Below are 21,553 nucleotides of genomic sequence, written 5' to 3' on the forward strand. Positions count from 1 at the left end.
TTTAGTGACACAAAATCCCACCTGACAGAGCTCTTGATTTTCCAAAAAAAAAGCATTGAAATTAGCCAAAAGGCTTTTTAGAGCCAGTTATCCTAAAGCTGCAGGATCTCCCTGCCCTAGAGCACTGCAAGAACTTCCCTGATAACAACAGTAAACAACAGCACTGCAGCATTATCACATCCACACTGAGGGTATTCTGCTCTCATTTCTTGGCAGGGGAAGCATTTCCTGTTTATTCCTTGGGTTTTGTTTCTTGGCAGGATAAAACAAGCACAAAAAGCACTGTTTTGGGGCTTTTTAAAAGATTTTTAGTAATCCCCACCTATGGATATCTTAATCTGTAGCACACTGGGACTGCCTGACTCATTCAGGGTGCACTGCCAGGGATTGCCTAAAACCACTGGGTAAAAAAATAATTTAAAAAAAACCCAAAAAATCAGAAATCTCTAAATTTCTTTCTTGGGTTTCCCAGGAAATGAACCAGCAGAAGTCAACAGGCTAAAAGGATATAAAAAAATCAAATTCAGGGGAGAAAATAGGTCAGTTACTCAGACCTCTTATATTAGGGATAAAACTATAAAAATAGCAGATTACTGAAGACTTCCCTCTAAATCCTGAGCTCACATCAAAAAGATTTGTCACAGCAGCAAAAGGAAAGGTTTCTTTTCAGCAGCCAAAGAATTAAGAAACTTTTTTTTTCTCTAAGGAAAAGGACCCAGGTCTGCCAGACTCCTCTTGGCTGGGTCAAAAGCACCTTAAAAATGCACATTTTAAGGATGGGGAATAAGGTGTGTGTGTGGGAATAAAGGTAAATAAAACACATTTTAAGGTGTGAATAAATAAATAAATAATAAATTAATTAAAATAATAAATTTATGAGGTGCTTGTTCAATACATGGGTTCTGTTGCCAAATTACAATTAAGAATATCCACAGGCTCACAGGCCATTTGTTTGTTTTAACACGAGAATCTAAATACTCATTTCATACTAACCAAGATTTTTGGGGATTTTTTTTTGTTTGTTTTTTTGGGTCCAAGTTAACTTCAGCAGCTGCTCTTCAGGACTTTGTGCTGAGTCTGACAAGGACAAGAAGAGCTTGGGAGGATCTGCATGACCAGAGGATGATTCTCACACAACCAGGGCCAGCTGCTCCATCTGGGATGTAACATTCCCTCCAGCTGCTCAGGTTATGTAACTCTGCTTACTCACTAGAAAACAAACACCTCACACAAGTTTTTATTTCTGCTGCCTGTAAAAACTCAGTTTTGGACTCACCTGTGGCTGGCAACGCCCAGGGATGGCACCTGGACCATGTCCTTGGCATCAGCACGCAGGTTCTCTGCTCTGGAGCGTGCAGCATCGTGTGCAGGCTGGAATCAAGGCTCCTAAGCACCAGCCTCTCCTGTTCAAAAGCAACAAAAAACCAAAAAAAAAGCAATTACCAGGTCTGTCAAAGCTGTCTTTATACACAAAACTCATTCTAGCTCCCCCTCACTTGCTCCTGCAGTGCAGCCATCCCTACCCCAAGGCCAGATGGGGAAGTCCATCCTGCCAGGGAAGGGGTGATAATTCACTCGTGGGGAATTTTGGAAGGAATTTTATCATTGCTGTTGCTTTTAATGAAGGGATGGGGCTATTTTTGGGCTAAGAACGATTTATTGCTCAGATAAACATGAGTCTCAGAGGCTGTGAGATTTCAGAGGAGCAAGCAGTCAGCCATAGCTCAAGAGCAGTCATAATTTCTTTGTTACAAGACAATAAAGAACTTTCTAAACTAATAGACAGTTGCTACAGGGTTTATTTTGCTTTTCTGACCTATCACCTTTACTCACTTCTACTGCCCTGTGGATACTTTTGTCCAATGGGCTTTTGTTTCACATGCATAAATACATTTCTATTATAACTTCTAAACTCTCAGCTCACTCCACACAACCCCATCTCTACATTATATAAACATATTAACCCTTCACCATCTTATCCACACAATTTCTCACTTATTTAAAGCATATTTTCTTACAACTATAGAAACATAACTTTATAATTTTTCTACTCAATATCTGTGTATTATATTTCTACATCAATCCAAACTTCTGCCAAAGCTACAAATCAAGCCCTTCAGTGTCAGTAGAAGTTTCTGTTTTTCCAATTCCCACAGAACTTGAGATGGGATTTATGAATTGTTTTTGGTGATGTGATTTATTATCTTTTGCATAGATAGGAAGGGTGAGGTGGGTTTACATCTTTACTGTACGGTTCAGAAGGCTACAAGACCCTTAGTTACCAAACTTTTTAAGGAGTTATTGACTAATAAAACGCTGCTAACAAGGCTATTTATGTTTTTAACTATATGCATGAACCTGAAATGCAAGGAACTCTCAAAACTTTAGACCTGAAAGCCAAAGCTTAGAATTAAACCCAGGATTTGATCAGAGACCTTGGAAAAGGCTCACAAATTTAGGTGCTAGACAGGAGGATGTGGATTTACAGATTAAAGCAGACACATGTTAAACTAAGTAGAGGAAGTTTAGAGTTTTAAAGTTTAAGATATAGAAAAAAAAGTAGTTACAGATGTAAACAAGAAGTTTATAATACAGTACTGTAAGTTTGTGTGTTATAACATGATTGGTTAAGAAACTTACACTGCAGCATGGGTCCATAAGATGAAATATTTCAAGAGTAGATTCTATCAAAAACATAAATATCCTTGGCATAAATATCCTATTTGCAGTGTTTTATTGGTCAAAAATTCCTTTAAAAGTCTTGTAATTAAGAGTCTTGTGACTTTCTGAACCATGCACTGAAGATGTGAGCTGAACTCACCCTTCCTGCCTATGGAAGAAAGGAGAATAAACTGCACCATCAAACATAATCACTGCATTCAAATACAATTATTCAAACAGATCATCAAATATGTCTCAAACTCCTTCCAAAAATCCCCACAAGTGAATTACCAGAGCCAGGCATTGGATCAGAGGGCAGGGAAGTGGTGGGATCCACCCCCACCATCACTGGTGCAACCACCAGCAGTGCTCCGAAGGGGTCTGAACGTGGCTCGTGGGGACAGGGCTGGACTCCATGACCTGAGAGGTCTTTTCCAACCTGAACAATTCCCTGCTCCCAGGAGCACTCCAGGTGGAATGTTCTGATGCCAAAATCCTTCCGCTTTGACCTACTACAGCACAACCTCCCTAAGGGACTGTCCCCTGCCACACGTGTGACACTTCCCAGGACACAGCAGTGTCCCAATGCCCTGCACAAACCTAAGGCTTCATTTCCCCTGCCACAAAACGTTGACTGAGTGAAGTTCAGTGCAGCTTTTATGGTTAAGATAAATTAGGATAAATTTCACAGCAGCCACGTCATGATAAATTCTCCAAACCTGACAAAGCAGCTGCTCCTGTCCTAAAGGAAGGAGATGATGTCACACTGTTGGAAGCCTGGCTGCTGAGAATTCCAGACTTTCTGTGCTGCCAGGCACTGACCCCCAAGAGAACACTGCACTGACCTGAGGCCTGGAGAAGCTTCCAAAATGGAATGACAGAACTGGGATTGTGGGTGTGGAGTTTGAACACAAGTGTGTGATATCACAGGGTGGGAAACTCAGAGTTTGGGGTTTAGAATACAGTAATATAGATAAAGCAAGATGGAGGTTTTGGGGTGGAGGCTGCTCCTTATTCTTCTCCTTCTCCATGGGTTTGGGTGGTTTTGTGTAATTGGATAAAAAGTCCCCATTGCAGCCACGGGTGGTTGGTTATTGGGTTAAAAGTGAAAATAATTGAGGTGTCATTTGTTAATTGGACAGTTGATCCTTCAAAGGCCTTGCAGAGAGAGATGGGCTCCATTTTTAGTTTGTCAGAGTGCAGTGCTGCAGAGCTCAGGGTTTGTGAGACTGTGACAGGGATCAGAACTGATAAACATCTGAGTCCCGAGAAGAAACCCCCCCCCACCAATTTAATCCTGACCCGGGAAAAAAAAAAAAAAAAAAAGGCAAAAAGACTCCACATCCCACTGTGCCTGATCATCCCCCCATCCTGCAGCACCAAGGATTTGGCTGATCCGGTGTCCAAGCTGGATTTTCCTCCCAGAAATGGGATCTCACCACATCAACCTTTTATCAGCTGTTTTTCTGTCAAGGCACCCCTCACCACACACATTATTGATCTGGTTAATCATTACCTCTGTGCCACAACCCATCTATCTGCAGCTTTAGAAGTGGATTTCACAAAGCACTCAGGGATATCCCAAAGCCCAAACAACAATCCATTGATCTCTCTAAAAGGAGCTACCTGAAATCATGGGAAATTCCCAAACTGTTGCAGGTGCTGCATTTGGAATTCACAACCCACGCAAGAGTCCAAGTGAAGCTTAAAATTTACACAGGTGCTCAAAAATAGCTCTGGGTGCTGCCCCTGTGCTCCAGCCTCCTTCAGGAAAATGGATTTTCTGTGCTCAGTGTCAGTGGCTGCCACAATCAGATGTTTCTTGCACTAGTGCTAAATAAAAAGGGGGTTTCAGGGAGGAAATGGGGAAGGCCCAAGAACTTCTTCCTACATTACAAGCTCCAGAATCAGGTGCCAAGTTTGAAGTGCCAAGACCCAAGTTTCTCTCTAACACATCTTTTTTTTTTTAACTTATTTTATATTTAGGCCTATCTGCTTGACAAAGCTATGTGGCAGAGAGGTTTTGGGGCTAAGAGGTTCCAACCAGCTCCTCAATTCCATCCTTGAAAAAAGGCAGTGACACCTTTGTCAGGTGTCTCTTCCTGAGCCAAAAACCCCCCACCCAAACACACAGAACACTTCTGCAACATTTATATTGAAGCTTCTAATTCATAACCTCTCCACTGACTGAAATTCTTGCTTTATTAAAAAAAAAAAAAAATTCCCAGCAGTTCATTTAGTTTAAAAGAATGGCTGAGCAGGGCTTTGTTTCTATCTCAAAAAGTTACTAATATTGTTTTTAATGATAGATCTTACAGCTCTACACACTCCTGATTGTTGTCCAAAGCCACAAGTACTCTGAACACTCCAGTCCCACTATTTCTTAGTATTTCACTCAGAAGTTTTATTCTGAAGTTTCACTTTTTTGCTCCATGCAAATACAAGGGAATGTAATTCACCTTCACTTACAATTCCTGTCACACTCCATTATCTCCTGGTAGTCCCAGGAAACACAAGGGAATATTAAACAAACAGGTAATGAGATTTTACTGCACTTCCACTCACTTTAAAGTCAAATAATCCAAAGGCACTCCAAGTGCCTGATTTGTAGATAATGGCCTGTGCTGTAAAACAGGATCACTGGTACTAAAAATAAACTTTTTTGTTCAGGAATATAAAATTTCAGCTGGAGTTACAAAATATTTCTCCCAATTCATTCTGACCTATCCAGTACAGTTTAAACTCCACTAAATCAAACTCTTTCCAAATACATCTTAAAGCACACAAAAATGCTGAAATTACCCTTTGCTGAACGGGGAAAACCCACAATTACTGAAGTTACAAACTGGTGCCACATGTGGACAAATATATATAACTTTTTTAATCAGATGCACAAGGATCAGGACACACTAACTATTATATAAAAGTTTGTGTCTTAATTTCATTAGACTATTTGAATTAGATATAAACCACTTTCCTACTTTACCTCCCTTTGTGAAATTAAAGACATAATTAGGTGTCCTCAGGACTACAAAGCACTGTCACATCATCCCTCCAAACACCTAAACTGTTTCTACAGAGAAATAGACGAGTTTTTAATGTTTTAATTACCTGGTTGTGAAATTACTGCCCATCTCAGGGGAGAGATGACAGCAAGCATTCCCAAATTTCCTATTCACTTTGAGAAAGACTTTTAAAATCTCCTGCTAGGACACTCTGGTGCTCAGCACCATGAGATACTTGGAGAAATCTAAGTTTTATAGGCACTGGCATCAAAATAACATTCAAAATGCCACAATGGCCATGCAGAGAGTGGTTTCAGCAGGAATTGCTGGGAAAGGGAGATGAAAGCTTCCGAATTTTTCAGCCCTGAAAACCCTGGAGAAACTGAGCCTCCTGAAAGCACTGAGAAGCCACTGAACACTATCAGGAAAGTAACTCGCCACACTTTTCTTTAAACTGCAACAACCTCAGCCAATGCTGCAGTGCAAAAATCACTGTCCTGGGTGGGTTCCCAGGTGTTCAAACCACCAGCATCCCTCTGGACACCCCGAGTTTGTTATCCCCTCCAGACACCCTGAGTTATCCTCTGGGCAGCCCAAGCATCCCTGGACATCCTGGGCATCCCTCCAGGCACCCCGAGCATAGATCCAGGCATCCCAAGGATCCCTCTGGACACCCCGAGTTTGTTATCCCCCCGTAGACACCCCAAATTATCATCTGGGCAACCCAAGCATCCCTGGACATCCTGGGCATCCCTCCAGGCACCCCGAGCATACATCCAGGCATCCCAAGCATCCCCAGACACCCCGAGTTTTTTATCCCCCCGTAGACACCCCAAATTATCATCTGGGCAGCCCAAGCACCCCTGGACACCCTGAGCAACCCTCCAGGCACCCCGAATTAACCCTCCGGACACCCCGAGCATACACCCAGGCATCCCAAGCATCCCTCTGGACACCCCGAGTTTGTTACCCCCTCCAGACACCCCAAATTATCCTTCGGGCAGCCCGAGCATCCCAAGTTACCCATCCAGGCACTCCAAGTTACTTATCCACTCGGACATCCTGAGTTATCCTCTGGGCAGCCGAGTATCCCTCCAGGCACTCCAAGTTATCCCTCCAGACACCCCGAGTTATCCTCTGGGCAGCCCAAGTGGGTTATCTCCTCCGGACACCCCGAGCTTGTTGATCCCCGGGCAGCCCAAGCATCCCCCCCCGGACACCCCAAATTAACCTCTGGGCAGCCCAAGCATCGCTCTGAACACCCCGAGTTAGTTATCCACCCCGGACATCCCGAATTATCCTTCGGGCACCCCAAGTTATCCCTCCGGACACCCCGAGCATCCCTCCCGGAGGCGCAGAAACCTCATCCCGCATCCAGAGCCAACTTGCACCGAGACCAACCCGCGCAGCTATCGGTCCCCACCTGCCATTCCCCGGCAGCTTTCCCTGCCCTCGGCAGAGATCAGCGGGGAAGGAGCGGCCGGAGCCGAGCCTGGCGGGGAAGGAGCGGCCGGAGCCGAGCCCGTCCTCAGCAGAGCTCACTGGGAAGCAGCGGCCGGAGCCGAGCCCGTCCTCGGCGGAGCTCACCGGGAAGCAGCGGCCGGAGCCGAGCCCGGCCCGGCGCTGCCGTGCGGATCCCGCTCCCCCGCGGTTGCCACACGCACTCTGTTGCCAGGCTGTGGCGAAGCGTCTCCTCCACCCTCCGGGAGCCGCGGGACGACGCGGAAAGCGGCGGGAAAGCCTCGGGAACGCGGCGGGCTCGGGGAGCGGCCCCGCGGTGTCACCGCCTGTGGCTGCCCGGGGATCGGGCTGCGGGAAGGGCCCGGGGGAGAGCGGAGCAGCCGGGCTCGCCCCCGGGGCTGCCGCTGCCCAGCCGGGCCGGCCGAGGAGCGCTGATGTCACCGCGGGGCCGCGAGGCGCGGGGACGCTGGGAATTGCAGTCCGCTCCCGAGGGCCGGGATTGGGAATCGCGGTCCCTGGGATTGGGAATTTCGGTCCGCTCCCGAGGACTGGGATTGGGAATTGCGGACCGCTCCCGAGGACTGGGATTGGGAATCGCGGTCCGCTCCCGGTGTCCCTGGGATTGAGAATAGAGGTTCGCTCCCGGTGCGCCTGGGATTGGGAATCGCGGTCCGCTCCCGAGGGCCGGGATTGGGAATCGAGGTCCGCTCCCTAGGACTGGGATTGGGAATTGCGGTCTGCTCCCGGTGTCCCTGGGATTGAGAATAGAGGTCCGCTCCCGGTGTCCCTGGGATGGAGAATTGCAGTCCGCTCCTGAGGGCCGGGATTGGGAATTGCAGTCCGTTCTCGGTGTCCCCAGGGCTGGGATTGGGAATCTCGGTCCGCTCCCGAGGGCCGAGATTGGGAATTGCAGCCCGTTCTCGGTGTCCCCAGGGCTGGGATTGGGAATTTCGGTCCGCTCCCGAGGACTGGGATTGGGAATTGCGGTCCACTCCCGGTGTCCCTGGGATTGAGAATAGAGGTCCGCTCCCGGTGTCCCTGGGATGGGGAATTGCAGTCCGCTCCCGAGGACTGGGATTGGGAATTGCAGTCCGTTCTCGGTGTCCCCAGGGCTGGGATTGGGAATTGCGGTCGGCTCCCGGTGTCCCAAGGGTCAGGATCGCCCTTCCCACGGGGTTTTATGATGAGCTGAGCCGCTTTTAATGAGGAAACGCTGCCCAGGTGGGAAAGCTGCGCCTGCAAGGTTGGGAAATGCGGCTTCTGCTCCCCAATTAGCCAATAATTGTGCTCAGGTGATCATTGTTCTGTAGTTATATATAAATATATATAAATATATATAAATATATATAAATATATATAAATATAATATTTATATTTCTATTCTATAGAAATTATATTGTATATTATAATTATATATATTATATAATATATATTATATTATCTATATTATATATTATATATTATATATAATTATATATTATATATTATATATGGCATATAGATAAAAATATATATGAAAAAATAAAAGTATATCTATATATAAGTATATTAAAGTATATAATAATAAAGTATAACAAGTAAATATATATATTTTTATATATCAAAGTAAGTATAAATACATAGAAAAGTGTGTATATGTATATGTGTGTGTGAAAGTACACATATAAAAGCATATAAGTATATATCAAAGTATGTGTGTATATATGTATATTTAAATTATATAAGTACATATCTATTAAAAAATATATATATAAAAGTATATGTATAAATGTGTATATATGTTTATATGCGTGTGAGAGTACATCTATAAAAGTATATAAGTATAAATATATATAAAACTGTGTGTATATATGTATATATATTTAAACTATATATGCATATAAAAAAGTATTATATGCATATAAGTATAATATGAATATTATACTTAAATATAAAAGTATAATATGAATGTATATGTATATATATTTATATGTGTGTGAAAGTACACATCTAAAAGTATATAACTATAAATATATATAAATATGTGTGTATATATGTCTATCTTTAAAGTATATATGTGTGTAAAAGTACATATATAATTATGTAATAATGAAAGTATATTATCAATGTATGTGTGTATATATACATATAGTTAAACAATTTAGGTATATATTAAAAAGTATATATATAAATGTATATGTATATATATTTATGTGTGTAAAAGTACATTTATTAAAGTATGTAAGTAAAAAATATATATAAATTTTGTGTGTATGTATATTAAAACTATATAGATATGTGGGAAAGTGTGTATATATAAACAAGAATATCAGTATAAAAGTATAAAGTATATAAATTAAAGTACATATATATAAGTGGATATATTCATTTATATATACACTTTATATTTTTAATATATAAGTATATAGGTATCACTATTTATATTAGTATATATTCATGTATACATACAATATTTATATACTTATATATATGAAATAATATAAATAAACACATATACATATAATAAAAGCATATATCTATATTAGTATATATATTAGTGTATTTATACCATACTTATTGAGTAATAAACTATATATTTGAATATTTCAAACCCATTTAAGCTGTAACCAGGAAGCACAACCCAGTAAGGAAATTTTAATTGCTTTAATAGACATAGAAATACAGAATTACATCATATTTCACAGTAAAAGGATTCTACACCTCTTGTATCTCTGGGGGTTTGGCATCTCAGATAATTCGTCAGAATTAATGTGGCTTTGGTGGTGGTGGCACTTCTGTTCCCCACTGAAAGTAGCACTAAAAAGAATTTAAAATGAAGTTTATTTTAAGCAAAGGCTTCCTTCCATGTAAACTGATTTGCATTTTCCCCTTTTTCAAGTATCTTGGTGACAGTTGTATTTTATCACCTTTTAAACACTTTTTTCCTTAATAAAGTCATGGTTTTCCCACAATTCTTTGCCTGAGATTATAAATCCTCACTGTCCCCCCACATCAATTTATTTTTAGCCCTACCAAAAAAAAAAAAAAAAGAAAAAAAAAAGCAAATGTAATTTCAGCAAATAAATGTGTCCAGAGACAATGGCAATGGCAAACGGATCCATCTTCATTTTTCTGAAGAAAATGGCACAAAACCCAGTTAAAATGCAATTTAATTGGGTGGCTGGGAAGTGGAGTCCATCACCAGCCAGGAATTATTAATATTGAGACTGGAAAAAAGAGAAACTGCTAAATTCCCACTAAATTTAAAAAGGAAAACCACAAAAAAACCATCAAAATAATTACAAAAGCAGCCTTTGACATGCATTTATTTAAGTTAAACTCCAAAATATGAAAAAAACTGCTCTAATAAAACAGAATGTTAGTGGCACACAGCACACAACCTTCCTCAAATGTTAAATTTCTTCCCTGCAGCTTTTCTGACACAGCAATAAGTAGGAAATGAGATCAGCTCTAAAAACCCAACTTTCATTTGCTGAGTTGCTGTTCCCCCTCTGGTTTGTCCCAAAACTTCCAGTGGCATTCCCAGACACCCTCCAGCTGCCAAGCCAGCAAAACTGGAGAATAAAATAATATCTAAAACTGAAACAAGAAGCTTTTCTATTCATTTCCACTTTTTTTCTTTTTTTTTTTTCCTCAAAACCCTGAAAAATCAAAAAAAAAAAATCTCAAGCAGGGATAAAGGAAAAGAGAGAAAACCCAAATATTTCCAGAGTTGTGGAAGCAGAGCACTGAAGCACAAACTCTGATTTTAGTGGTGGGAGGAGACAGCAGAATTCCACACTCCTTTGGATTGGATGGACAGAGGGAAAGAGAGGAAATCCAGACTCAAATCCACAAAAACAGTTCAGGCAGAAATTATTTCTGCTGGCTCGAGAACAGGTTACAGAAAAAAAAAAAAAAAAAAAAAAAAAAAAAAAAAAAAAAAAACAAAAAAGGATTTAAAGCCAAAATGTAGCATTTGTCTTTGTTTCTATCCAGCAGAAACTGTGCTCCCAAAAATAATAAATAATTAGAAGTAGCAGGAGTTACATCCTCCTCTGAAAATTACATTCAAAATGCCACAATGGCCATGCAGAGAGTGGTTTCTGCAGGAGTTGTTGGGAAAAGGGGATGAGAGCTGCCAAATTTTCCAGCCCTGAAAACCCTGGGGAAATTGAATCTCCTGGAAAAGCAGGACCAAGGCAGCACATGAGGAATAAATCCAATTTGTGGCTCTTGTCTGGGCAGTTTTTGGACACTCCCTGAAGGCCTGAAAGGGCTCAGCACTGCCTGAGCAGCAGGAAAAAACAATCAAAATATTGATTTAAGCTACAAATATTGGTGAGGGCTTCTTAAAGTCATCCAGAGTGAAGATGCTCACCCAAAAACTGGGCACAGCAGTGGGAATCCCTATGACTAATTATGTTTTTAATAGGGAATAGCAGTGATTTTAGCAACCTGCAGTAGAATATATTTATATATCTATATATGTTATATATATTTATATAATATATATAATATATATGTATGTATAGATATAATAGAAAATATATAGGACATATAGTAGAATATATAGAATTTAGTAGAATATATATGTCTATATATAAAAAATATATTTATATTTATATTTATAGGTGTATTTATATTTATATAAACTAGAGGAGACTGAAGTATAAGCAGTGATTTTTCTGGACTCCTCACCACACCAAGACAACTTTTTTCTTGGCATTTTACTATGACAGGGAAGGTAAAAAAATGTAACAATGAAGAAAAGCACTGCTCCTAAATTTTTTTTTTTTAATTAAATTAAAGGCACAAGAGGAAAACTTTTTCCTGACCTGAGCCATTTCATGTATTCCCCTCTGCAATCTCTGGCAGTAACTCCTGTCTTATCCCACTGGGATTTCAGGTTATTCCAAGTGTTTACTCCACTCTCTTCCATCAGAAAGCATCACTGAGGCAGAGGAAGGGGAAACTGAGGCAGCAAGGGGGGACCCACAGAAAAAGGGGATTCAGGAAGGGCCCCACATTTTCCAGCTGTTGGATTGAGGCTGGAATCTTAGCAGGTCAACTGAGAGCCCTCCTTGGGCTCCGTGTTGGTGCTCAGTCCAAGGTCTTTGAGACTAAACTATCCAATTAAGAACTGACACCTAGATTATTTTCCCTTTAACCCCATAACTGATCTCAAAGAGCCCCAGTGTGGACTTTTCTGCCCAAGTACAAAATGCCACCCAAACCCATGAAGAAGAAACCCAGGACAGCATCCTGTGTCATCCATCTTGCTTCCATCCACAACACACTAAAAGCTCAAAACCTAAATTTCTCACCAAGTGACACACCTACACTGCTCTCTATAATCTATTTCACATTTTTGTGCATTCTGGTCTATCTTCTCCATGAATGAGGGTCAGAGTCAGTGCTGTCCTGGGGTTCAGGGCACCCCAGAGCCCTGACCCAGGCCAGGAGCCATTGGCCTCCTTGGCCACCAGGGCACTCTCTGGCTCGTGTCCAGCTGCTGTCCCTCAGGTCCCTTTCTGCCTGGGCACTGCCAGCCACACCGTCCCCAGCCCAGAGCACTGCAGGGTTATTGTGGCCAAAATGCAGGACTGGGCACTTGGATTTATTAAACTTCATCTTACTGGACTCTACCCATCCATCCAACTGTTCCAGGTCTCCCTGCAGAGTCCTTCTCCCTTCCAGTTTCCTCACTGGAAAGATCAAACACTGAACAGGCTTGCCAAGGGAAGTGGAGTCACCATCCCTGAAAGTGGCCATAAAATGGGTGGATGTGGCACCTGGGGACGTGGATTAGTGGTGGATTTGGAAGTGCTGTTAATGACTGGAGTTGATCATCCAAGAAGTCTTTTCCAGCCTGAATAATTCCATGGCTCTCAGAGAGGCAAAATCCCTGCAAAATCAACTCTTGCACCCTCCAGCCCCAAATAATTCACCTGGCTCCAATCATTAAAGGTGGAGAAGGCTGTGAGGGAAAATAAAAAAAGGATAACATGGATTGGGGCTGCTCCCCTCCATTTCTACCTCATTTTTTTTTATTTTCCAGAAGCCATCAAACACCTCTTGACCCCAGCACGACCTTCTCATGTGTCACCTTGTGTCACCTGCAGCTGCTGGCAGCAACAAAAGCCTTTCAAACGCTGTGAAAGAGACAAAAGAAATGTGTGCCCGAGGCAGAAAAGATGCAGGGCTTCCCCAAACAGAGGAGTTTATTCAGTGTTTGTTCAGGCTCTGCTCACTCCAGGACAATAAAACCATTCTGAGCAGCCTTTGCACAATGAGGGGCACAGGAAAAGCTGCTTCAGGCCGAGATGGGCAGCACAGCCTCATCTTTGTGGCCTCTGAAGGGTCCAATTTCATTTATTTTCCCAGCAGAAAGACTCTGATACCAATCCCACACCTGACCAACAGTCTAAGGCATGGTTCTGGTCAGCAAGCAACCTGAAAGTGCATTTATTCTGTTTTATGTCTTCACACCAAGCAAAAAAAAAGCATCTTCTCTTTCAGATGGGTCCCATTTAAATCAGAGGTAATAATTAATGAGGTACTCCACAGCATCATTTCACAGCAACCATAGAGCTTTAATCAATATAAGCATTTTTTTACAGACAAATTCCTTTCACAGTAACACTGAAACAGAGCCAGAATGTGATTTTGGACGGGTTTTGTCAAAAATATTCATGCAAAGGCTTTTTTTCTTTTTTTGTTTTGGACAAAATAGGATCTCACCTGGGCATCTCTCTCATTGTCTCATGGATTAATTACAATACAAAAATAAAAAAGGGTTCCTATAAATCACTGCAGGCTGACAGGGTCAGGAGGCACAGAGTTGGTTGGCTTTGGAATAAGAGAGGAATATGTTGCAGCAAGAAGAAAAATGGGAAAAGCAGAGGTGTGTTGGCAGCCAGAAAAAATGAAGCAAAGAAATGCCAAGGCATTGGGCTGCTCTGAAAACCCAGGGGGTGGTGGATGGAGAAAACCCCAGCTTGCAGGTGGCAGCAGGGACAGTGTGAGGGGCACAGAAAGAGCCAGAACATGGTGAAAATCTTTCCTCAGCAAGGCCAGGCTAAGCCAGCACATGTGGCACTAAAAATACCAGTGTGAGGGGCACAGAAAGAGCCAGAACATGGTGAAAATCTTTCCTCAGCAAGGCCAGCATAGGTGGCACTAAAAATATCCTTTTCTTCTCCCAAAAAATGGTTTGAGTGAAAGGAGTCAGAGGAACTGGCCTGCTCCCTCCACTGGCACCAAGCAGGAGACAGGACAGGAGGTTTGAGACCTTTTTTTCCCAGCTGGGATGAGTTAAAATCAAGGTCTGACAGGTGAAGCACAAGATGTTCATCTTTTTGAACACAATTCCAGTGGTGGGAAGAAACACCAGCCCCATCAGCAAGTTGAAGAAGCTCAATGCAAGGAGCAATGTGCAGCAAAAAACTTCAGCCTGAGAATACATCTTAATAAGAGCAGCATGACCTCCATTAAAAAAAAAATAAACTAACAGAATTATAATACCTCAGAATGGTTATTCTGAACTGAAAAAATCAGTGCATGGAACAGGGAAACTCCTGATCCCATTGCTTGGGAGAGCACAGTCTGAGGGAGTGAGTGTCGACCTGGAGATCCATCCAAAGTCCAACCCAACAACACAGGGCACCCCCTAAATAGGGTCCAACCCAACAACTTTTTTAGGCACCCCTAAAAAAGTAGGGCTTACCCTCAGGAAAAGCTGCAATTCCCTGGATTTTTCTCCCCACGGCAGATCCACCCCAGTGATCTGCCACAGCTTTGGGTTCCCGCTGTTTATCCCAATTTGAGGAATCCTGCAAGACCCCTCCCCTGAAGAGCAGCATTCCCAAATCCCCAACCCAACCTCTCCCTAAGCTGCTCCCTCACCTACTTAGCAGCACCTTTGGGCCACCACTCGGGTGTGGTGGCTCTGAGCTCCACCCTGTCCCCTGCCAGGGGCACGCAGAGCGGCTCGTGGAGGTGAGCCAGCCTCAGCAGGGCTATGCCCAGCTCCCCTCCTCCAGCACGGAACTTCCCAGCACGTTTCCCTGCCTGGGTGAGGATCTCGGCACCCTCAGGAATGCCGGCACGGGGAAGGGGCCCCGGGAAGCTGACGGGCAGCAGGCGCTTGCGGATCACGCCCACGTGGTGCGTCCTGGCCGTCAGCTCCTGCCCGATGTAGCAGCCCTTGGTGAAGCTGATGCCGTTCATGAAGGCCAGGTTGGATTCCAGGGGGAGGGCCACTCCAGGGGGGAGATCTTTCACCCCTTCGGGGATTCCTAGGGAGAGAACAAAGGCAGCAGGGTGGTGCCTTGTGTGATCTGGCCTAGAGTGGAGGCTAGGCTGAGCTAGAATGGAAATAATAAAGAATAGAAAGAATAAAGCAGGGATTGATTCAAAGGATCTCCTCCATGGAGCCACCTTGGGCAGCACAAGAGCCCAGCCAGGGCTGCACCCAAGATGAACCCAAATGGTCCCAAAATGCTTGTTTTTCTCTTTCCAGCCCACGTGGTTTGTGCTCTTGGGCTGAGATTTGGATCATTTGTCCTGGGTGCCCAGCTGGAGAAGGAATTTTTTCTCCCTACCCTGTGAAGAGAGCTCACCATCCTCTAATATAAAGCAGCACAGAATCTGAAGATATAAAAGCTAAAAGCTGAGGCATCAAGGTAAACGCTGCTCCTCATTAGATTTGTGTAATCTGAATTATTTGGCTCATTCTCAGTTTGATTTTCCAACCCAAATTACTGGTTGTGATGCCTTGTGAAGGCTGACCTAGAACAGAGATTAAACAGAGCTAGAGAATAAAGCAGGGATTGATTCAAAGGATCTCCTCCATGGATCCACCTTGGGCAGCACAAGAGCCCAGCCAGGGCTGCACCCAAGATGAACCCAAATGGTCCCAAAATGCACGAGCGCTCACGGGGTCTCTCCCTGGGATCAGCTCTGCTCCATGTGCACATTGCAGTTCAGTGTCCAATTCCAGCTCAGCCCCTGCACTCCCATCCTGCTTGTTTTTCTCTCTCCAGCCCACGGGGTTTGTGCTCTTGGGCTGAGATTTGGATCATTTGTCCTTGGTGCCCAGCTGGAGCAGGAATTGTTTTGTCTCCCTGCTCTGTGCAGAGAGCTCACCATGCCCTGATGTGAAGCTCAGCCCCACACACTAAAGCAGCACAGAATGTGAAAATAGAAAAGCTAAACCTGAGGCATCAAGGTAAACACTGCTGCTCGTTAGATTTGTGCTCTGAGTTGTCTGGCTCGTTCTCAGTTTGATTTTCCAACCCAGAGGGATCCCAGTTTCAGCACAGAACCATCATCTTTCCCTCCTTCCCATCTTTCCCAATTAATTTAATCCTTTACCAGCATGGACACACTAAAATCAAAGGCACTGGGGCTCCCAGGACTGAGATCCCTGTCCACTCTCCTTGGCCTCAGAGTTAACTCAGCAAATCCAGCCACAAAGTTTTTAGGAAGCCAAGTCTGGGTGTTTCCTTTTCCTTCCTCAGCATCAAGCAAATGCCTGAGCTGTGTGTCATCTCAAAATAATCAAAATTACTCCAACCACAGAAGCTTCTCTCTAAGAAAATGAATAATCCTGGCTTTCTTCTAGCATTCCTGACCAATCCCCATAATCTGAGTAAGAGAAAATTATACCCAGACATTTCCACCAGACAGAATTATAACCACCAGCTCACTTCAATACACAAAACAGCAATTAATACATCTATTAATGAACAAATTAAATGTATTAAAACATGAGAATGAAGGGTTTATAACTTATTACTGCCTTAAATCAGCATGTGGACTCCCAAAAGCCATAGTGCAAAACAGGGCTTGGCTTTACCTTGTTTATACCTGTGCCTGTGGTAATCCTGAATGTCTCCAACTTGGCTCCCAGGGATAATCTCTGACACATTTGCTCCTTTCTTTGCAATCAGTCTCCAGCCCATGACTTCTGCCCTGGGGTCAGGGGTTAGGAGCAGAGCCTGGTCTGCACATTTTGGGAGGGAACCGGTGTCCCCAGGGAGGACAGCCCACAGGGAGAGGTCAGGGCAGGGGGCGATGGTGACTTTCCTGCGGATCTTGTAGACTTTCAGGTGTTGCTGGATGGAGTCCAGCACGCTGCTGTCACACTCCAGCAGGATGTGAGGCTCCTCTGCTGTGCTCCCGTGGAGCCTAAAAACGAAATATCACACCCCCAAGGTCAGGAAAACAAACACCCACAGCAGCGATAGCCAAAGCTGTGGGATTTTATTTGGATTTTTATTTGGGTCGTGGTGCAAATCCAGAATTCCACACAGGGATTTTTGGATTTGCAGAGAAACCCAGAGATTTCTGTTCCAAGTTTCTGGATGGCACAGAGGGAGCAGCACCCACATCCCGCAGTGAAATAAATACCTGAGCTGTTCCAGCCTCCCTAGCAAACACTGTCCTCACTTCTCCCAGGGGCAGAAACTCACCTGCCCACGTGGAATTCTCTATCCTGACCCACAGTGAAGGGAGTTTCAGCTGGCTTTGTTCAGCTGTGCCTTCCACTGTCACACAATCCCAGGATGGATTTGGGTTGGGAGTGACCTTAAAGCCCATCCCGTGCCATGGCAGGGACACCTTCCACTGCCCCAGGCTGCTCCAAGCCCCATCCAGCCTGGCCTTGGGCACTGCCAGGGATCCACGGGCAGCCACAGCTTCTCTGGGAACCTGTGCCAGGGCCTCACCACCCTCACAGGGAAGAATTTCTTCCCAAAATCCCGTCCGTGCCGCTGGCAGGGCTCTGAGCTCTCTCCTCTCCAGGTGAGCACCCTCAGCGCTCCCAGCCCGGCCCCAGATGGGGATATCGCACCCATCACACTTCTCTGCCGCGGTGATCCCCAGGGGCTGCACTTAGCGATGGCTCACCCACGGAAGAAGCGCTTTTTTGCACATTAATTTTGACTTTTTGGCTTTTAAGCCGAAAACGTCACGCAGCACAGAACCCCCTGCCACCCCGTCAATGGTCTCTCCCTCCTCTCCCCCCACCGCGTCCGCGCCGCTTGGTCTCACCTGTACAGGATGACGTCATACAGGCAGCGGCCCTGCACGTTCAGCGCGTGCGCGTAGAGCGCGGTGGGGGCGTCGCCCTCCGCTACCAGCTGCGTGACGTCATTGGTGAGCAGCCCCTGCAGGAACACGGCGGCCTCGGCGCCCCTCACGCCCAGCAGCGCCCGCCCCAGCGGGAAACAGGCGGCGGCCGCGCCCCGCTGGCCCTGGCACCACCGGCGCAGCCCGGGCGCCGTTAATGCCCTCACCAACATGGCGGCGCCGTCACAGAATCCCCTCACAGCCGCCGCCCGCTGCCTCCGTCGCCGCCATCTTGTGTGTGTCCGCTGGGAAGGCGACACCTGCTGGCGGGGCGGAACGCCGCGGGACCGCCCCCTTTCGGTAGCCACGCCCTCTACCCCTCTAGACCACGCCCCTCCACTGTAGCAAGATGGTCGCTGACCACGCCCATCTCCGCATAGCCACGCCCCTTCGTCTTGGCCACGCCCCCGGTGGCGAGCGGCGCTCCCCGCGATCCCGAAGGAGGAATTTGGGAACCACCCCCCGGCCTTCCCCGGGATCCCCGGCCATGGAGCGAGCAGGGAACAGCCCAGAGCGCTCCCACGTCCCGCGGTTCGGGGGCTGCCCAGCCCGGCTCTCCGTGTCCCGGCTGCTCCCGTTGAATTGGAGATTCAGCCAAGCTGGAAAGGACCTGTGAGTCCTGCGAGCATGGCACGGCCGGTCATTCCCTAAGCACCTCCGTTCCTGGCCCTGAAACCCACGGGCTGCTGCAAACAGAGAGGGCACAGCGCCATTCTCCCCCTCCAGGGACATTTTGGCTGTCAGGGTGGAAAAGAGACTCCAAAGGTTCTGGTTTGTTTCCAGCTGCCCTCCATCCTCTTTTAACACCCTTGGAGAAACTGCCAGCGGTACCGGATTGGGGTAAATTAAACGTTTATTATAACGGAGTAAATTATAATGTTTGGCAGCGTATAATGTTTGGCAATTACAAAATTTGGCAGTTTAGCAGGAATTTCTGCTAAGCAGTGCATGGGAATAAAACCATGGAATAATGGCGTGGCTTGAAAGGTCATTAAGTCCAGCACCCTGCAAGGAGCAGGGGCATGTCCAATCCATCAGGTTGCTCAGTGTAAACTGATCCTGACCATTTCCCGGGATGGGGAATCCCTCCCTGTGTTAAACCCCCCAGTTCGGCGCTGTTTCGCTCCCCCTGGAATGCTCAGTGGCGCTCTGGGCAGTGGTTCCTGCAGTGCCCGGCTAGCCCCGGCTCTGGTTCCGCTGGAATTCACCCCACAGTCCCAGGGACAGCCTTGAGTCACCGCTGCCATTCCCGATCCCCCTTTCCCAGTGGCTGCCGCTCGGTTTGAGCCCATCCTGCCCCTTCCCGCTGCCACCCGCAACTCTCCGGGCAGGGGGAGGGAGAGAGAAGGGGCAGGATGGGGAATCTGCCCCCCAGTGACCCCCCTAAAACCTCCAGGACAGGCACAGCAGCACAAACCAACCCTGAGTGAAGGGAGGTTCATTTTCCAGGAGCTGGAAACGCTCTGGGTGGATGCAGGGCTGGGCTCTCCCCTTGTGCCCATCAGTGATAAGCTTATCACACATCCCCAGGGTGTCCAGGCAGCGCTGAGATGTGTGGGGTGTTCACCCTGGAATCCATTTCGTGCCCATCAGTGATAAGCTTATCACACATCCCCAGGGTGTCCGGGTAGCGCTGAGACGTGTGGGGTGTTCGCCCTGGAATCCATTCTCCGCTGGAATTCCAGCTGGCCCTGCAGCTGGAGAAATAAAGATGTGGCAGAGGTGACCTTGGCACATGTTCTGTGCCTGCCCCTGGCACCAGCTGTGTGTCACAAAGGGGCTGGGGACACCTGCCTGGCTCTGGGGCAGCTGGAGCAGCAGAGAGCTGGTGCCCAGGCTGGTTCTTTTCTCTCCCTGGAAGTGGGAACGTGCCCAGAGCAGGAGCTGGGTTTGCTTTCTGAAGGAGAGAAAGGAAAGTCCCAAATCTGGAAGCACAGCTGGGCTGGAACTCCAGAGTCCAAGAAGCATCATGGACCCACATCTGGATCCAGCTTTGTGGGTTTTTTTTACCTGTTCCACATCCCTGCTTCACCCACCAAGCTGTGGGGATGGTCAGTGGCCACAGGTGTGCTGTATCAAACCCCACAGAGGTATTTGAAAGGGCAGCAAGGGGAATAAAAGTGAAAATGGAAAACAATCAGGCAGCCAGTTCGAGTCTTTATTTGTTTCACCACTTCCTACTGCTTCTATTCCCTCCCCTCTGGGTTTGCTTTTCTTTTCTCACGGAGTTATTCAGTTATTACGTGCAAAAATGCATGTTTGAGTCCAGAATTTATTGGCTAATCAAGTAATTTTGAAATATTTCAGTGTCAGAAACTACAACTCTGCCAGTTTGGTGCATTAAATCAGCCCAGGGGATTGTTTGGGACAATCCATGGTGTCACTGCAACCCCTGGAGCCCTGGGAAGGTTTGTGCCATCCCTCAGTGAGTGTGTGCCTGTCTTCACTGAAAATGGGGGGCCTGGAGCCTGGTGGGAGGGACAACACAATTCCCAGGGCTTCCATGACTTTAAGTTCTACTGGAAAGTGTGGAATTCTAGTGGGAATCCACTAGAATTCCATAACTAGTGGGAAACCTCTGGTGGCAGAGGGTTGGAACAAGGTGATCTTTAAGGTCTTTTCCAACCCAAACCATCCTGGGATTCTGGTGCTGTCCCTGATGGATCACCCCCACCAGGTTTGTCATTTCTAGGGGTGTTTGTGGAAGGAGAGCTGGTGGCACAGGGTGACAGGACACAAATTCCCACCTCTCAGCCAGTGAGGTGTGTCAGGGTGGCTCAGGATCCCCCCACAAAGGACAGAGGTTCCCCTCCTGTCCCTCAGCAGCCCCTGGGTGCTTGCTCAAGCTGCCAGCAGCCTCCTGCTCCATCAGATTTCCACTCTCTGCTCTCCTGAAACCCTGGGCAGCTCGAGGCTCCCACTTGTGAGGGCTCATCCTTGGCATTTAATTATCAATAACTCATCCTCACCAGGGATAACCTCTGCAGCCAGCCCTGCAGGGTGATAATAAACTCATTTCTGCCATAATAAACTCATTTTCTCCAGCTTTTTCTCGGGGTTTTAAGCACAAATCCTCATTCACAAACCCACGTGAGCTGCAATGATCCCTCCCAAACCCTGTGCATTAAATATTCTGGGAGGTCAGCCACGGGCAGCTGGGACACAGGGCTGTGGCAAACCATAGCAGCACTCCTGGGACAATATCCCACAGCCTTGGAGAGGAAAACAGGGATTGTGGCAGCCCGGGCAATGCAAAATCAGTGATGATAGGAGGGAATTGCAAGTACAACAGGCAGGAACAGAGCAAAGTG

The 21,553-nt window shown here is 46.1% G+C and overlaps 2 protein-coding genes across 6 annotated transcripts in view; both read right to left on the bottom strand.

Annotated features, from left to right (window-relative positions):
• Nucleotides 1-7,578, bottom strand: part of LOC121338067 (meiosis-specific coiled-coil domain-containing protein MEIOC-like) — a 28,075-nt gene extending 20,497 nt beyond the window's left edge. For 2 of the 4 annotated variants that reach the window (XM_041408638.1, XM_041408634.1), the window contains exons 1-2: nucleotides 7,090-7,578; nucleotides 1,277-1,403 (exon numbers count right to left, since the gene is read on the bottom strand). The gene's annotated coding sequence lies outside the window, so the exon portion shown is untranslated. The remainder of the gene's footprint in view (nucleotides 1-1,276; nucleotides 1,404-7,089) is intronic. The other 2 variants (XM_041408636.1, XM_041408637.1) reach the window with 2 other exon arrangements.
• A 6,672-nt stretch (nucleotides 7,579-14,250) lies between these two features.
• IBA57 (iron-sulfur cluster assembly factor IBA57) lies at nucleotides 14,251-18,522 on the bottom strand. Of its 2 annotated transcripts, none has more exons than XM_041408686.1 (3): nucleotides 18,165-18,522; nucleotides 16,969-17,300; nucleotides 14,251-15,475 (listed from the first exon to the last, which is right to left on the bottom strand). In XM_041408686.1, the coding sequence occupies exons 1-3, from the start codon at nucleotides 18,413-18,415 to the stop codon at nucleotides 15,015-15,017; spliced, it is 1,044 nt and encodes a 347-aa protein (XP_041264620.1). In that variant the 5' UTR covers nucleotides 18,416-18,522; the 3' UTR covers nucleotides 14,251-15,014. The 2 variants fall into 2 exon arrangements, with proteins under 2 accessions (XP_041264620.1, XP_041264621.1); XM_041408687.1 differs by having other exon boundaries at nucleotides 14,251-15,406; nucleotides 18,165-18,518.
• Nucleotides 18,523-21,553: the final 3,031 nt, after the last annotated feature.

This window comes from Onychostruthus taczanowskii, unplaced genomic scaffold (assembly GCF_017590055.1).
Source record: "Onychostruthus taczanowskii isolate IOZ18803 unplaced genomic scaffold, ASM1759005v1 scaffold3, whole genome shotgun sequence".
NCBI classification, from domain to species: Eukaryota; Metazoa; Chordata; class Aves; order Passeriformes; family Passeridae; genus Onychostruthus; species Onychostruthus taczanowskii.

Bases quoted from the DNA above. Each gene is read 5' to 3' on its own strand.
- IBA57 (XM_041408686.1), bottom strand. From the start codon at position 18,415: ATGTTGGTGAGGGCATTAACGGCGCCCGGGCTGCGCCGGTGGTGCCAG. The intron at 17,301-18,164 runs GTGAGACCAAGC...TTTCGTTTTTAG, and splicing joins TATGACGTCATCCTGTACAG to GCTCCACGGGAGCACAGCAG. The intron at 15,476-16,968 runs GTAAAGCCAAGC...TTTCCATTCTAG, and splicing joins CAGGCACAGGTATAAACAAG to CTCAGCCTAGCCTCCACTCT.